Raw genomic sequence first — 17,489 nt, forward strand, 5'->3', positions numbered from 1 at the left:
GACTGATGCCAAAGTCTGACATTAGCATATCAGCCTGGATAGCTCCGGGGAGCCTCCGGGTCTCACCCAGAAAATGCCGTTTCATTACATTCAACACTGTTTTTTTTCTGTTAATTCATTTTATTTCCCTGTTGTCGAGGAAAGGAAGCTAGCAAGCTTATTGAGGACATCCTGTCAATGACTGACATCCAGTATACAACCCATACTGCTTGATGACTAACTCCTGGGTACCATATTAACTGCTAATTGATCAGGCATTGGTTCGTTCCCAAATGTTTTGAAATGAAAATTTGTTTCAGGTTGCAAATTTTTGGTTTAAGAATAAAGTCTCTGGGAATGGATTAAATTTAAAAACCAAGGTACCACTGTATTTGTAAAAGTAATACTGTATTGCAAGAGTATTATAAGTAATATTAGGATTTGGTGATTTATCAAGAAATTAATGAAAAAAGTATGTTTTTTTAGGTCTGGATCCAAACTTGCTCCCTCACTGTCAAGTTCACTTTCCAAATTAGCTTGGCTCGATTTTCTAGAAACGTAACCTTGTGATGATCAAGAGGCTGCCGCTTCAGGGGCTTAAATCTGGGGCTTGATGGTCACTTTTCTGTGCCTTGGCAATTTCATTTCGAAGCTCTTCACCAGTTGTGGCTCTTTGGATCCTCAGCTGGTTTTGAGCCTGTTTCTGCTTCATGGGTATTTCTTATTGTGTCATGCATTGCTGTATGGTTCATGGTTCTGATTTAGTTTCAGCCATCCAATCCCATGGGCGACTTTGGGCGAGTCCAAATGTAATAAATCTCGTAACCCAGTAAAGTGAAAGTGATATTGTTTAAAGTTCATTCCGGACCTGTATCAGGGCATTACTTCTCGCCTCTTTTCACAGGTTAAAGGAACTTGCTATTACAACTTTAAAAAGAAGAAACAGGGGGGATATGATAACTGATTACAAGATCCTGGGGGAATAGACAAAGTGGGCAAAGGAAGCCTATTTAAATTAAAAGGAGTTAGGACAAAGGGGCATCAGTGTAAGCTGGGCACATAGTTGAGTCAGATGTGTAAGGAAGTTAATTGTTGTCAGTACTTGTAGTTGGCAAGTGGAATGCATTGAAGGAATAGGTTGTTGAAACCATTTTCATCCACAGCTTTTTATAAAAATAATTATGATGAAAACAATGTTGGAAGAGGCAATTAGCACACCAGATATAAATGTTTAGGAGGTGAGGCATATAAAGCTAGATATCACTTCACTGTAGTCACTGGTAGGTAGACACTGATAGGTAAGTTCCTCATCTTCTTTCTTGCTTTATACTGACTCTTGTCTCCCATTGTTGTCATCATATGATAAGGGTCCAGGATAGCTCAAAACATTGTCACTTCAATTGAATTTCAAGCAAGTAACCCAACCCACACTTGGTGTGTATGAGGTTGGTTTATTTGCTTCAGCAATGTTATTGTGACTTGTTCTCTGCATATTAAATGTTGCTTAAAATCGCCTGTTTATTTGTGCTGATATGCACTAACTTATTTCCCTATTAATTTATTAGGTACTCCTTAGTGGACTTTGGTCTTGCTCAAGATGCTGGACAAAAAAAAAAAATCAACCCTATTGATGTTGGGCGATCAATGACGCAGAATGTCACGTGTAAACTTTCTACACCTCCCGTTGTTGATACTCTACCTTTGGCTACACACAAAACTGCCAAGAGGAAGCTTGGAGGATCCCCTGGGGTAATTTAATGATCATTTTATATTTTATAACTACTGTGGCTGATTTCATTGCTTTGCATAATTGCAGACTTAGGAAATTATGCATATTAATGAAAATATTTAATGTATAAGTTAACTGTTGGCATACCATGGGATCGAACCCACATCCCTGAAATTTTTGGGTACACGCACTACTGACTGGAGTTGAGGGACACAGATTTGGTCTCATTGTTTTACTTAAATATTTTCTCATAGATATATATAATTTTATTGTGATTTCATTGTGTATTAACTGTTGTAATTATAGCATTAACTTTACTGACGTTTATATTTATACTGTTTTCAAATAGAAGGAAGCTGGTGAGTACGAGAAGATCAAGCGTTCTCGTCATCTGTCTCCCTCTACCAGCACCATCTCGGGCATCCTGTCCAGCACCACAAGTCGTGTTAACCCTGTGAGTATCTTTTCTAGTGTAGGATACTAACAGTGAAGTTATATATGTATTTGCATGGTGATTGACATACATGTATATGCATGCTATAATTAGTGTGTTTGCTTATTATCTGTAGGAATTAATTAATATATGTTAGTGACTGCTAGAGTGTGTCATTTATTGTATTCAGTAGGATGCATTGTTACAACATTGCACATGTTTGGTGATGCCTAGGTGCAATAGGGCAGTCTTCCTCTGGGCCTCCGAGGTTGCTCACTTTACAGGGGCCAGTTTGCCCGGATACATACGGGGGTTACAACCGGCTTTGGTGGCACCAGTGCCTGGGCTTCCCATAGGGTTACTTCCCCCTGCGGGCCCTGGAAAACCCCGTCGGGGCTTAGTTGACCGATGGATGGGTCCTCTGAGCCCCTTCTTGCCTTGTGCGAGTTTGAGGGTTGTTCGTTGACTCTGTCACAGGGTTACGATCACCTGTTTTGCCTCCGTCACGCTGCTTGTTGGGTCAACGGCACGTTTGACCTGGAACTTGCGAGACTTGTTCTCTGCTCGTGCTCCAATTTACCCATTCTCTTACAGCTGAGGTGCTAGGTTTAGGTTGCTGCAGTGAGCTCTGTTGGTCACCCGCTCGAATGCCCCAGGGCTGTCCCGTTTTGGTTTTAGGGACCTGGACTTGGGGCCGTTGGTCGGTTCGACTTTGGTTCAGGCTCGACCCTGCCGCCATTGAGTTCGGGTCTTCTTAACCGTATTGGATAAGTTGCAATTTACCGGCGTCTCCTGGCTTGTAGACTGCCGTTTCTTTTCGTTGGGGAAGGTTGCCATACCTTCTGTTGTTCCCGTACGCTTGAGTGGCGAGAGCTCACTATAGTGTTGCAGGTGTACTAAGAGGGTGCATTTGAGCATCTTAATGTGTGCTTGTACGCCCCTGGGCTTCTTAGGTGTTTGGGTTCTGGCCTACCTTGACGACTGATTGGTCTGGGCTCCCAGCCAGTCCACGTGTCTGCTCGCCAGGGGTTTGGTTCTTTTCCCAGCTTGCCGGGTTCGGGTTCCTGGAGAACTGGAGGAAGTCCCATCCGTTTCCATCCCATCCAGGTTTGGACTTGGCTAGGCCTTGTCTGGGCTTCCTGGACAGTGTCCTTGTCTCTCCCTCTGATGGCGTTACTCCGGCTGCAGTCTCGCCATCGTCTGTTTCTTAGGGGGGTCCTGGATCACTCAGTGGTAACTCGAGCAGCTGTGTGGAAGTCTGAACTTCGTTGTGATCGTTTACCCGTTGGGTTGGTTTGGTTGCGGCGTCTGTTCTGGTTCCTTCGGGGCCATCCCTTCCACTGAGCTTGCAATCGCTGGGTTTCTCCCCATGGGGCCGTGTGTCGCCTGCTGCGTCGCCGCTTCCTCTTCAGGCTTTTCGGGGTTCAATGCCTTGGTGCCTTCCGGAGTCCTGGCTCGATGTGTTCATGGATGCCTCCTCTCTAGGCTTGAGCTTTGTGAACAGTGCATACCAGGCTGGCTAGGGGTAGTGGGCTCTGCTCTTCCGTCGGGCTCGCAGTACGGTATGGAAATTTGCGGAAGTGTGACTTACACTGTGTCGGATTTGGCTCGCTCAGGGCTCTTCGATCCGGCTCCATTCGGACTGCGCTCTGGTAGTTCATTGTCTGAACTGTGGGTGGGGGTGGGGGGGGGTCTGCATTTTATGGGGCTGATCACTTCAAGTAGCTCTTCTGCCGAGTTCTCGGGGTTTAGCTCTTCATGCGGTTCATATTAGAGGCGTGTTCAATGTCTTGGCAGATAGCCTGTCTCGGTTCATTCCCCTGTTGACTGAATGGACAGTCGACGCCAACTCCTTCAGTTGGCTCTTCCAGTTGTACAGGTGCCCGGAGGTGAACTTCTCACCTCCGGGCATGCGTGGTCTCTGTGGCTTCCGATGTACTGTATATGGCGCCCTTCCCTGACTGCGAGGCCGTCTTGGTGGACGCCTTTCGACAGGACTGGTCCAGGTGGGGTTACCTGTACCTCTTCCCCCCCCCCCCCCAGTCCAGCTGTTGCTTCAGACCCTTGCTTGTTTGGAGACTTAACAGGGGCGAGTTGTCCTGCTGGCCTCTAGGTGTCGGCCCAGCCTTGGTTTGAGGGGTGGGCACCATGCTTGCTTGGTGTCCAAACATGGGATGTTTTCCGCAGTTCTGCCTCTTTCAGCAGATCGGTCCGGTCAGGTACCTGGCTGGTTCAGCCTTCTCTTCTGCTCTTCGCGTCTAATCTTTTTGATGCAGGGTATATCACCATTTGTATGGTGATCAGGTGACTTCTTTGATCGTGTCCCACATGCGATCTTCGTCTCGGCGACAGTATGAAGTTTCCTGGCGCGGCTCATTTCCCTGTCCACGGAATGGACGGTTGAAGACGATTCGTTTGGTTGGCTCTGCCAGATGTTTGGGACCCCCAGAGTTGGACTCTTTCGTTGGCGTGGTCGAGGCGTCTCTCGGTCTATGTGGCAGCTTTCCCCAACAGCGAGGCCTTCGCAGTAGATGCTTTTCGGCAGGACTGGCAGAGTTGCGGTTGACCTGGTTTCGCTTGTTCCTTGTTCCAGGGCTTGGGTCTCTCAGGTCATCTGCAGGGTTATCAAATCTAGCCAGCCTGTGGTCTACCCTCGCTCCCATGATGTTTGTAAGTGCACAGCTTTGGCTGCTGTGTTTGGCAATATGTCTTGGGCGGGCATTTGGGGGGGGTGTTGGAGATCGAACAGGGTCCTGGCTGCCCAATGCCTTGTTAATGGGCTGGGCCCGCAGAGGTTTTGCGTCATCTTGGGTTGGGAGTTGCAGCCAGTTGTCTCGTCTTTGTTATGAGTTGTGCGGTGTAGCTGCCTCCCAGGTAAGTCCCTTCTGTTTTCTCTTTAGGTAGTTAGCTCCAGGGAGCTGATGGGTTCCCCCCCCTCCCACTGAAAACCAGCATTGAATGTAATGCCCAAAGCTCAAAATGGCTACTCTCTCTCCTTCCCGCATCGGCTTTCTTCAGATGCATTTTTATAAAAAAGTGGAAAAAGGATTTATATTTAATTTAATACTGATAGTTAAGTTCGTTCAAAAGATATGTTTTTATGATGTTTATGGGAGCCGGTCGGCCGAGCGGACAGCACGCTGGACTTGTGATCCTGTGGTCTTGGGTTCGATCCCAGGCGCCGGCGAGAAACAATGGGCAGAGTTTCTTTCACCCTATTCCCGTTACCTAGCAGTAAAATAGGTACCTGGGTGTTAGTCAGCTGTCAGGGGCTGCTTCCTGGGGGTGGAGGCCTGGTCGAGGACTGGGCCGCGGGGACACTAAAGCCCCGAAATCATCTCAAGATAACTCAAGATATGGTGCGGAGACCGATGTTTTAAGAAGAATTCTCAATACTATTAGCTGGTGAATTTAATAGTGACATGGTAATGAAATCCCGTTTTTCTTGGAAAAAGCCACAAAAATTTCGTTTTCTTTAGATGAATAACTTCAGATATTTTGTTTAATTTGTAGGTACAAAAACAGCAATATTATCTGCCTATTGTATTAAAGTTTAGTAAATGGTGTCGGTTTTTCTGATATGCTTGTTTTTCAAGCATTGTTCGCAGACATGAATACTGTACTTTCATACATGTGAGTTTCATAGGTCTTTGCTGCCTGCGCCTCTCTGAGGGGACCATGTTCTGGCTAGTGGCATGACATGGATCCGATAGGCATGACAACTCCATATAACTGAAGCCCCATACTAATATTAGCCAATATCAGCCCAATAGCTCCAGGGAGCCACCGGGACTCTACCCAGAAAATGTCATTTCATTACATTCAACACTGGTTTTTTAGGGTTTTTAAAAGTTATGCATATATTGAGACTTTAAAATACTCTACAGTTTTTTTAAATTGTTTAATATCAATTTGTTGTAGTGAGCCTGGGCTTGAACTACAATTATCACATCACATTAGTTTGATATAGTATACCATTCAGATGAATTAGTTTCTGTAAATTTTTACAAGCAAAATTATTGTTGCAGCCATTGCGGCGTTCTCCAAGGAAGCAGTGTTCCACTTCCGTTTCCCCAAAGAAGGAAAATTTTGGGACTCCTGTTACGCTGGACTGTCGGAAAACCCCTACAAAGGCTCATGAAACGCATGTCCCTCTGGTAAGCGGGTTGCAATAACATACTGTACTAGGGAGGTGCCCGATGTTGATCAGGTGGAAAACAGGGAGCCACACATCTTTACTGCACATTATTTCCTACATTGGAAATAATGACACCTAACCCACACATATGAAATGAAAGGGAAGTACAGTAACAATGTTTTGGTTCACCCAGGACCCTAATTAAGTCACGATAAGGACAGACTAGACAAGGGTCCAGGATGTGACTGAAACATCATCACACTCATTTCATTACATTTCATACATGTAGGTTCAGTTACTTATTGAGGAAAGTGTGCCGAGAATGTTTGTGCTTGTTAAACAACTTGAAAGTTGAGTTTTCAAAATAATTTTTCTGGTAGGAGGAAGACACAAAACTGGAAAAATGACAGACCTAGTGAGTACTTTTGTGCCTGAGCCTATGGGAGCAAGTTCTAGCTCCAGAACCCTGCATCATAGCTATTGTATCTAGTATTATACTTGTATACCTAGTGACAATATCTCGTATCTGCTCTTGAGGTCTCGAGCTCATTCCATTTGTTTACTACCCTCACTAACGTCACAGGTACGAAATATATTTTGAGCACATTTTTCAAATTTACACTCTTGGCCTGCTAATTCTGCTTTCCTCCATATGAGGGGGGCGGGGAGACTGCTTTTATCCACTATGACAATTCCCTCTATCATAGAGTATGAGAAAATATTAAAGCTGTAAGATGGGACTGAGCCTGCATCTTTGAACTCCTCGGGCACACGCACTACCGACCAGGCTATGAAGGGTTTTAACCCTTGCACTGCTCACCTATTTTCGGCAAAAACGTCTTGGTGCAATTGTCAAGGACATAATTTTGTTATTTTTACAAATGTTCAGGTAAATTTAATGTCAAAATGTTTATAAAGTCAACTATTTCCATTTCAAAACACAAATAGTAATGAAAACATTAAAAAACATTAAAATATAGCCAAATTAAAAAACAAAAAGCACAACTCTCTGAGCGCCTAAAGGCGCTTTGCGCAGTGCAGTGGTTAAAGTGATGCAGATCCCTAAACACTTATGTTTAGGGATGCATGTTTGATCTCATGATGCAGCTTCAATATTTTCTGTTACATCCTGTTCTTGTGAGTTCATGGTTTATCTTAGAGTATGTTGTGAATGTATCACAAACCCATAGAAAAACCTGCGTCTGTTTTTTTTTTTTCACTTTTTTTTCATGATAGATTGAGTTGCATTGAATTGTTCTCTTGGAGCAAACTTGTGTCTTGTAGCACATCTCTTGTCTCTAGTGCAGATCTTGTAGCACATCTCTTGTCTCTGATGCTGGTCTTGTAGCACATCTCTTGTCTCTGATGCTGGTCTAGTAGCACATCTCTTGTCTCTAGTGCAGATCTTGTAGCACATCTCTTGTCTCTGATGCTGGTCTTGTAGCACATCTCTTGTCTCTGATGCTGGTCTTGTAGCACATCTCTTGTCTCTGATGCTGGTCTTGTAGCACATCTCTTGTCTCTGATGCTGGTCTTGTAGCACATCTCTTGTCTCTGATGCTGGTCTTGTAGCACATCTCTTGTCTCTGATGCTGGTCTTGTAGCACATCTCTTGTCTCTGGTGCAGATCTTGTAACACATCTCTGGACTCTCACAATTTTTCTTGTGCTTGGCCTGGAGGAGATTCTATGCTGGTGCCATATACACTCTAAAGGACCTAACATGGGGTAGGTTTAATATTGTGTTTAGATATATGCATAAATTACTTTTGCACAAAAGTTTTCAGGAATGTATTGCATGAGGAAGATGTAATACTGTGTGTGAAAGAGGAAGTAAAGATTCATTGATTTATAAATTAGCTTTATGATGTTTAGATCGCAAGCAACTAGTGATATCAGGAAAAAGCACTTAAAATACATAGAAGCTAACTCAAGGAGTACTTTATAAACCTACCTTAAGGCTTATTTTTTTAACTTTTTTTTTTCTTTTACCTCAGGACTCTCCAAGTAAACACACCAGGAACGCAGAAGCTTCTCGCAAGATTGAGGATGATAATGATGATAAAGGTAAGGTGGATTGTATTTTCATAAGGTTTTGCTTCATTTCAACCCATCCTCCTGTTTAGATAGTACCTATTGTGATGATCGTCAATAATCACGAATTCGTACGTTCTTGGTTTTTAGATACAGTAGTCGTATACTGACTAGTAAGGAATTCTTTTAAAATAAATGTAGCTAAAACATGAACTTAAATATTCCTAGGCCTAGTATTGTATACACATGTACAGTACTATATTAGGCCTAGGGAGGTTACAATAGGTTAGTTTGTTAAAGCAACACAAGTAAAAAATAGTTTTCCGGTTTGTCCAACTCAATAGTTCAGAGTTCTATGTTCTAGTTTTATTGTACTTCCGTATATATTATACTATGGTCCTCATGCAGGCGATGAGTCACAATAACGTGGCTAAAGTATGTTGACCAGACCACGCACTAGAAGGTGAAGGGACGACGACGTTTTGGTCCGTCCTGGACCATTCTCAAGTCGATTGTGAGAGACAATCGACTTGAGAATAGTCCAGGACGGACGGAAACGTCGTCGTCCCTTCACCTTCTAGTGTGTGGTCTGGTCAATATGGTCCTCATTGTTACTTTAAGTACTGTACTACCAAAACAGGAGGATAGGCTGATTATTTGCAGAAATTTCTAAACATGGTGAAGGTCGTGTGTCCTTTGTGAGCAAAGCTCCCTCCCCTTCTGTTGTTTCCTAAGCCACACCAAGGACAGAAGACTTTGCTGTACTTTATCTCATTCCTCCTGACCTTCTTCAGGATGCAACCCACATTAGTTGCCTAACTCCCAATTACCTTTTTACTCCTAGGTAGACAAAGGCCCATTTGGTCTCTCTCCCCAGACCAAAAATTGCCCTTCCCAAGGATGCAATTTGTAAAGGTTGTTTACCTCGTAGATGCATATTTACTGCTAGGTGAACTGTAAAGATACCTTTTTCTGAGGGGGAGCCCCTATGGCTCCCTGGAGCTATCAGGCTGATGTGTTATATTAGCCTGGGGGCATCAGTCAATTGGAGTTCAGCCTACTGGGGACCACGAGCCAGAACCTGGCCCCCCTCAGAGAGGCAAAAAGCTCAATGGCCCATAGAAACCCTTAGGTGGTTGGGGCATTCAATGTCTGCCATCGACTGGGGTTGGCACCCAGAAAGGTAGGCATATCAAAACAAACCCTACTTGGTAAGAAAATGCGACCGAAACCGAACAGGGAGGCAGAACTCGCCCTACAACTTGGGGAAACAAGCAAACATCACACCTCACCGCTGCACCGTCTGTCCGTGCAGCTCCTTGCCCAGACCCCTTGCGCCGGCTACCCAAGCCATTCAGTTTGTTGGCTGATGTTGTCTAATTTAAAATACATGAAATGGGGACACATGTAACATGGAATTAATCATCTTGCTTATGATGAGAGCAAAATTGAAATAAAACCCTCATCACAGTGAGGTTGGTGCCTCACTGTGCAGCCCAAAACACACCACCTCCCTCAACCAGCATCTGTCTGTACTCATCTCTGAGTGGTGGAGGATTGAGAGACTACATAAAAACTTGGGAAACCTACTCTGCAAACAAACATTTCTTCCCATACATAACTCGACGTGAAAACGATGACAATTGAAGTGGTAAAAATTAACATTAAAATTAATAACTCTAAAAACAAACTGACCATTGATAAAATAAAACATTGCAATGTCTAGCTCTTACTGTTATCAATTTCAAGAGGCATTATATGTAAGGAAATGTGCCCAAACGTCTTGCCCTGCCATTGAACTTGGGGTTCAATCCGTTGTGAATCGATTGCACTGGCCGTGGCACCACAGGTCACTGCAAACAAGGTAGGTACCAAATGGTGCGAGAACATTCAATTTAGTACAGTATTGAAAAAGGTACCAATTAAAGCCCTAAACAGATGGGCATAATGTGTAAATTGACAGACACTCAGAAGAGAGGATAACAGACCACCTGGAGAGTATAGGCTTCATCACACACTCACAGGTTCAGAGATGAGAAGACATGCCTCATATATGTAATGTTATGCCAATGAACATCAGGCTCAGCTACCTGGCCAGAAGACAGCTGTACCGCATGAAGAACATGTATGTCCTAGACCCCGAAGATTCCTACGTAGCAGAAAACACCACCAGCGACTACGAGATCCACGAACCACCACACAGAACCAGAAGAATCACTCTCCAACAAAAAGTGATCAGACACATCCATGATGAGGCCTTCCCAAGACCTCAAATACTAAGCGGCCTGCCAGACGACCCAGATGAGTGGCCCATCCCGGACCCGATCTACACCAAATGAAGAATAAAAAAAAATAAAAAAATAAATAAATAAAAAAAAAATAAAAAAAAAAATAAAAAATAAATAAATAAAACTCCTACAAAAAAATATAAAACCAAAAAACCCTTTGTCGTGGTATCAGAAGTGTAACTACCCCAATGTTGCTAAGATTAACCTTCTTCAGCCAACTCCATCGGCTCTAGTGCTTTAGGACACCAACAAGGTCACAAACACTAGCCCCCCCAGCCAATGTACTGACAACCCAACATAACACATACGTAAACAAACAACACATACGCAAATGTCAACCCATGGTGGACAGGCCACCGAACTTTCAAACCTCCTCACTCTCTACACCCGCATCCTCTTCCTGAATTTCATCTCCCCATCCCTCTACCTCCCCCATCCTTTCCAATCCCTTTGGACATCAAAGCTAAAGCTAAAGCAGGTACAATAAGATTGGAGGACTGTGTTGTACTAATAGGCTTGGTGTTTGTTATGGTGCTGCACACACAACTTAATTTAAAATTTGGAAAATTGTGCTATGTTAACTGGGAAGGTAATCCACCGGGATAATTGAGCATGTGACACATGGAAGATAATGTGTGAGCAGGAGATGTTAGCGGCAAGCAGATGAAAAGAATGTAGAATCCGCGGGTCGGCACTCGGTCCCAAATTGTTTTGGTTTGAACAACTCTCCTAGAGAGATTATTTTGCATCAATGTCTACTAAAGATACAAAACTTCAATAAGATAAAAAAGAAAATTAATTGTAAGAATCTAAAAGGGAATTGTTTTTTAAATCTTGATAGGGAAAGAAATTGCCATGTTGAATAAAATGGTCCCTTTTACATTACTGTATAGAATTGGAGTACGTAGAATATGGCTTATTGAACTTGAATTTTGCTGTAAAATAAATGTTAATGAATATTCCCTCTGTAATTATTCAAATATTTAATGGTGCAGGTCAAGAAAGTAATACCAGCGTCCTTGAAGGAAAGAACGAAGCCACGTGGAATTTGAGGAGATCGCCCAGGAAAGCACCGTCGACGAGCCTTCCGAATGTCCCACTGGAGGGTCTTGCCAAACACCTTCAGGATGTCACCCTGATGCAGGGTAAGTCTTGCAGAAACTCAGGCTTTTTTTTTAGGACTTAACATGAAGAAATGTTAAGAGGTAATAGGTTACAATAATATGACTGAAAATTGGATGCCTAATCCACACAAACAACAGGAAAGTGACAACGTTTTGGTCTGTTCTGGACCCCTATCAAATTGTGATTAGGGTCCAGGATGGACCTAAAATAGTCACTTTCCTTTCTTTTCATGTGTGTGTTGAGTAAATTGCCATGACAGTGACTTTGTGAGGCCATAATCTCAATTTACCCTTCATAAAAAATGCAAATATTTTTGTCTAACCAGGATCATATGAACCAAAGTAACCCACCTCGGCTTGCGAGGTGTTAATGTCAATATTATGTTGCTTTAGTTTTTACTAATACTGTAGTTCACAATTTTAGCAGATTTGTTGATTTTGTAAACAACAAAAATGAGAATTTGCTGAGAGGACTACGGGTTAGTCATGAATGTAATACTGTTCTTAATTACCAAAACCTGTAGTAACGTAACCAGTTGTGCCTTCTTATATATAAATATAGTATATTAACCCTTAACATGCTCAGGGTCTAATATCCTGCTATCCACACAGGCGCATGTCATTTTGAAAAAAAAAGAAATTTTTTTTTTTTGCTAATCTGTTAAGTTCTGTTCACTGATCACGGGAAAAATAAAAAAAAATTCTATTGTACTTACTTTTGTTGCAATAGAGCCGAGAAGCTCTGCGATGACGTCACAATCTGCATGGTCGCTCATGCAGTACACGCCCGGGAGATGTTGCGCGCGGTCCTCAAACAGCCAGAGTTGCCACAAATATATTTTCGCGCTATTTATTTACAATGTCTAAGCGCATTTTATCTAATTTTTTTTCACTAATTGTGTTTCAAATACTGTTTGAACATATTTTGTATCAATAATTGTTGCATATTTGAGTATACACAGGCGCACACAAATGTTTTCAATTACGGCAATATAATATGTCATTACAGTCTATTATATTATATGTTCTGCTTATATGTTTACATATTTACACACTCGCACACGCTATACACACTTTGAAGCACACTTAGAAGATTTCTAGACTGTGGTAGTCATTGAAGCAGTCGACAGCACATAATGGGATACCACACGTTTCACACCATGTTTGCACAAGCTTCCGTTTCTTGTCTCTACGTGTCGTTGTTTTACACACCAAGCAATCACGTTGGGCTATTGCACGCTTCACACCAGGTGGCAAATACTTAAGTTTGTGTGCTAGGAAGCCTTCAGTGTGAGCGAGGCGTGGAGTACCAGCATGCTGCAACAGTGGGTTTATGATGGGCCGCTGAATACCTGGGACATCTTTTGCAAACTTTCCTAATAACTGTATTGCAGCATCAAATACAAAGTCACGGAAAGTGGGCTTACGTCCAGTTCTCACAAGGTACATGTTGAAACAGTTCAGCATGCTCATGTCCACAAGATGGAAGAACACTTTTTTCGTCCACCTACATGTCTTCCGCACACACTCTGCAGTGCCAATCATCATGTCTGAGTTATCAATCAACCGCATGTTGATATTATAGTCTAAAACACAGTCTGGCTTATATAGTGGTGCGTTTGTTTTATGGCTCACTTTCCCACTGTTCACCATTGTTCCATCATGAATTGTTGTCAACAAGTTCACCTCTCTTTTGTCTTTCCACCGAACTGACAGAATGTTATCACTTTTCCTTCTCTGACACTCACCAACTGCAATGTCGTTGTCAAACACAGGCATTTCCCTTCGTTGTGGCTTTACTGTACCAACCAATCCGGTTCTATTTTCTAGCAAGAACCGAGCTAGCAAGGGACTTGTATAGTAATTATCTGTGTATAAAATGTGTCCCTTGTTCATCCACGGAGCCATGATGGTCTTCACTACACTCCCCGAGAATCCATGTTCGTCGTTACCGGGAATGTCTACATCACTAGCCGAGTACAGAATCATGTGTAACACGTATCCTGTCTCACAATCACAAAGAACAAAAAATTTCAGGCCAAATCGGTTTCGTTTTGAGGGAATGTACTGTTTGAATGGAACACGTCCCTTGAAAAGTATGAGAGATTCATCAACCACCAGCTTCTGTGCTGGTACGTAAAAATCTCTGAATTTTCCAATAACATCGTTCATGTAGTGCCTCACTCGCCACAGTCTATCATCAGGTGTTCGGTCCTGAACACTTCCAAAATGTAGACACCTGAGGAGTATCTGAAACCTGTCTCGTGACATATATTTCCCGAATAAAGGTGTTGGTATTGTCTTGTCCTTGCTCCAATAGTCATTTATTGCATGTTTGTGACAGTGCTTCATCAACAAACAGAGTGCCAAAAACACATACATTTCCGCCACTGTGGTATTTTTCCAACGCTGCAGTCGTGAAAATTCTGTGATTTCCCTCTCAATCAGGTAAGCAGCATGCAGGTTCGTTTGGTGTACAATGTATTCCATGAGTGGTTCATCATAGAATGCTGTAAAATATTCCATCTCAGCCATGTCCTCACCTTGATTAGGGAAAAGGTTTGTAATCCCTACATCTTTATCGTCAAAGTGAGGAATATTAGGAATAAAATCGTCACCATCACTCCACTCAAGTACACCAGGCGTCCTGCGAGATGCAGAGGAAAGACGGCGAGGAAGCGATGCATACCGGCGACCAGGAGCTGAATACCGTCTGCGAGAAGCACGGCGGCTACGTGCACGTGAGGTGGGTGCACGTGAACACGAGGGTCTTGGTCCCTCATGTGGTGCCATGTGGTGGCGCTTGGCTGGGCGAGATGCTGCTGACGCGACAATTTCTCGCCCAGTTACACCACTGGTACCAGCCACAGGCTCAATAAAACTTTGATCTGAGTCACTAAACCCAGAAAAGGAGTCACCTCCCTCTGACTCGTCACCCTCAAACAGAAAATATCCACAGGAACTGTGAGGTCGTGGTAGAATTGGGGTAGAAAATGGGCGAGGAGGCATGGGAGAGCGTATAGGCCTCGCCATGGCATGGCGGTCATTCTCACTTTCACTGCTGCTGCTACTATCTCCCGACAACTGTGTATAATCCTCATCGTTGTCTGAATCGTCAAACACACTTTCTTCACCTTCAGAGAATAATTCGTGGGCTATTTGCTCTGGGGTGAGGGACTGAGTGATGCATGCTCGTGAGGCGTTTGACCGTGCGCTCGCCATATGGTGACTCTCGCTAAACTGAGGCCTCCCATGCCATCGGAGCGTGAGCTGGATTTTTTTTCAAAATGGCCGCTGTTTACTAGAGCCCCTGGGCAGCGTATGGGACCCCCAGCTACACCGCGGGCCATTCAAATCGTGCGCGGTACCCATACACTTCATATGAAGTGAAGCGCAGTTGACTGGTAAAACGATTTACACTTCATATGAAGTGATGCGCACTTTAAGGGTTAATAAGGTATAAATTGTTTTATTACAGTTTTGTGTATTTTGTGTTATTCTATCATACTTTATATGGTACAGCACTTTTTTTTGTGCATGGCCTACTTAGTTGGATCTGGGAGTCATCTTAGTTGCCAGGGGTCTGAGCCCCACCCAGAATGCAATCCTATCATGTTCTGTTGCAGAATGCAACCTTCCCTTCCCATCAGGCTCTGTTAATCTATGGCAGAATACAGAGGCCTAGCCCTTGGTGCTTGTGGGTGTCAAGGCTGCATCTCTAGCAGCCTAGTCTTTGTAGCAACTTTCCGCTTCAGTCACTCGTGAGGATCTTTTCCGATACTTCATGTTGAATTTGGGCCATGTTGAGGTATCGAACTTATTCTGGTTGGCTGACAATCCTATTTTTTTTAGGCATATGTTTTTTGCATTCCTGCATGCTTGAGTGGTGTGAGGTGTCGAACATTTTTTCTTTGGGTATTTTTGGGCAGCATTTCCTATTCTCTGCTTGAGGACTGCTTGTTTGCTCTTGCTCTCGCCAGGATTGAGGGAAATTGGCAGCTTCATATTAAGTTGCTTGTGCTGGCTGTTTATCCCTTATTGCAGAGGGTCACAGGGCATGTATGAATTTGGCAACAGTAATGCATTTTTTGGTTCTCGGGGAGTTTTTTGTCGATAAGCTCCATGAGGATGTAGATTCACTTGGCTTTGTTCCGGGTGTGGGGGCCTTGTTGCCTCCAGCATTTTGGGCAAGATGCTGGAGGCGTCTTGATGCTTAAACACTTTACTGCAGTCTTGCATGCTTTGGTTCTCGTGGAGGAGCTCTCTGAGCAGAACCACTCTGAGTGGTTCGTCTGCTGGATTCTCGGGGTTTGGCTCTCCGTGCGGTTCGTATCCGGGGAGTGTCCAACGTCCTGGTAGATGGCTTGTCTTGCTTTATTTTCCTGTCCACGGAATGGACCGTCGACGACGACTCGTTTCGTTGGATCTGCCAGACTCCCGGACGTGGACCTCTTCGCATTGGCGTGGTCTCGGGCATCTCCCAGTCTGTGATGCCCTTCCCTGTCTGCGAGGCCTTCACAGTGGATGCCTTTCAGCAGGACTGGTCGAGGTAGGGTTACCTGTACCTCTTTCTCCTGGTCCAGCTGTTGCTTCGGGTTCTGGCTCGGTTGGAGACCTTCCCGTGGAGAGTAGTCCTTGAGGCCCCTTGGTGGCCAGCCTAGCCTTGATTTCCGGCACTGTTTGCTCGGTGTCCAAACCCGGGGCGTTTCCTGCGACTCTGCCTTTTTCAGCAGGTTGGACCGGTCCGGTACGGGGCTGGTTCGACCTTCTCCTCTGCTCTTTGTGTCTGGTCTTTTTGACATGGGTTTATCACCATTTCTATGTTGATCAGGTGACTTCGTTGATGGTGTCCCACCTGAGAGCTACGTCTCGGCGACAGTACTGTATGAAGTTTCCTGGCGATCTTTTCACCATTTTCTTGCTCTTCGTAAGTTGTCTTCTCTTTCGGATCGGGTTGTCTTGTCCTTTCTTTCTTGGCTTTTTCAGGACTGTCATTTGAAGCCTAATACTGTCGCCTCCTATCATGCAGTGCTGGTGGAGCCGCTCCAGCTTGCGTTCGGGGTGGACGTCACATCCGCTCCGTTCCATAAGCTTTCTCGTGCTATGTTTTACCTCCGGCCTGCTCATGCACAGCCTGAGCTGTCCTGGTCCTTAGGTTTGTACGTTTGCAGCCTTCTCCATCTTTTTTGGTGAAGAACGAGACGGCTGCTTTCCGGAGGGGTCCTCGGGTCATTGATGTTTGGTTGGTTTGGCCGGGGATGCATCATGTGTTGTGTCCGGTTGCGGCTCTTCGCCGTTACCTGCGCGCCTCGGCTTGGGTGGCTGGGAATGCCCTTTGGGTTGATCCGGTTTCCCGTCGTTCCCTGTTCCAGGGCTGGGGTCTCCCAGGTTGTCCACAGGGTTATTAAGTCTAGCCAGTCTGCGGTCTATCCTCTCACCCATGACGTTCGGAAGTTTGCAGCTTTGGCTGCCGTGTTTGATAACATGTCTTGGGCTCATATTCGGGCATGTGGATTTTGGGGATTGAACAGGGTCCTGGCTGCCCGTTATTTGGTGAACGTGCCTGCTCCTGGGCGTTCTTGTGTTGCAGGTTGCAGCCAGTTGTCTTGGCTTCGCGTTGAGGCATTTGTGGCGGCTGCCTCCCGGGTAAGTCCCTATTTTCTCCTCTTTGGGTATGTAGCTCCAGAGAGCCATAGGGGCTCCCTATAGAAAACCAGCATTGAATGTAATGAAACGCCATTTTCTGGGTGAGCCCCCGGAGGCTC

At 44.5% G+C, this 17,489-nt stretch overlaps 1 protein-coding gene across 3 annotated transcripts in view; it reads left to right on the plus strand.

The window, feature by feature from the left end:
* LOC123757456 (cell division cycle 7-related protein kinase) overlaps positions 1-17,489 on the plus strand; it is a 43,939-nt gene that overhangs the window by 18,495 nt on the left and 7,955 nt on the right. For all 3 annotated transcript variants that reach the window (XM_045741089.2, XM_045741088.2, XM_045741090.2), the window contains exons 6-10: positions 1,545-1,728; positions 2,058-2,162; positions 6,170-6,298; positions 8,276-8,345; positions 11,596-11,745. In XM_045741089.2, coding sequence (XP_045597045.2) covers positions 1,545-1,728; positions 2,058-2,162; positions 6,170-6,298; positions 8,276-8,345; positions 11,596-11,745 — 638 coding nt within the window. The remainder of the gene's footprint in view (positions 1-1,544; positions 1,729-2,057; positions 2,163-6,169; positions 6,299-8,275; positions 8,346-11,595; positions 11,746-17,489) is intronic.

Source organism: Procambarus clarkii, chromosome 19 (genome assembly GCF_040958095.1).
Source record: "Procambarus clarkii isolate CNS0578487 chromosome 19, FALCON_Pclarkii_2.0, whole genome shotgun sequence".
NCBI lineage: Eukaryota > Metazoa > Arthropoda > Malacostraca > Decapoda > Cambaridae > Procambarus > Procambarus clarkii.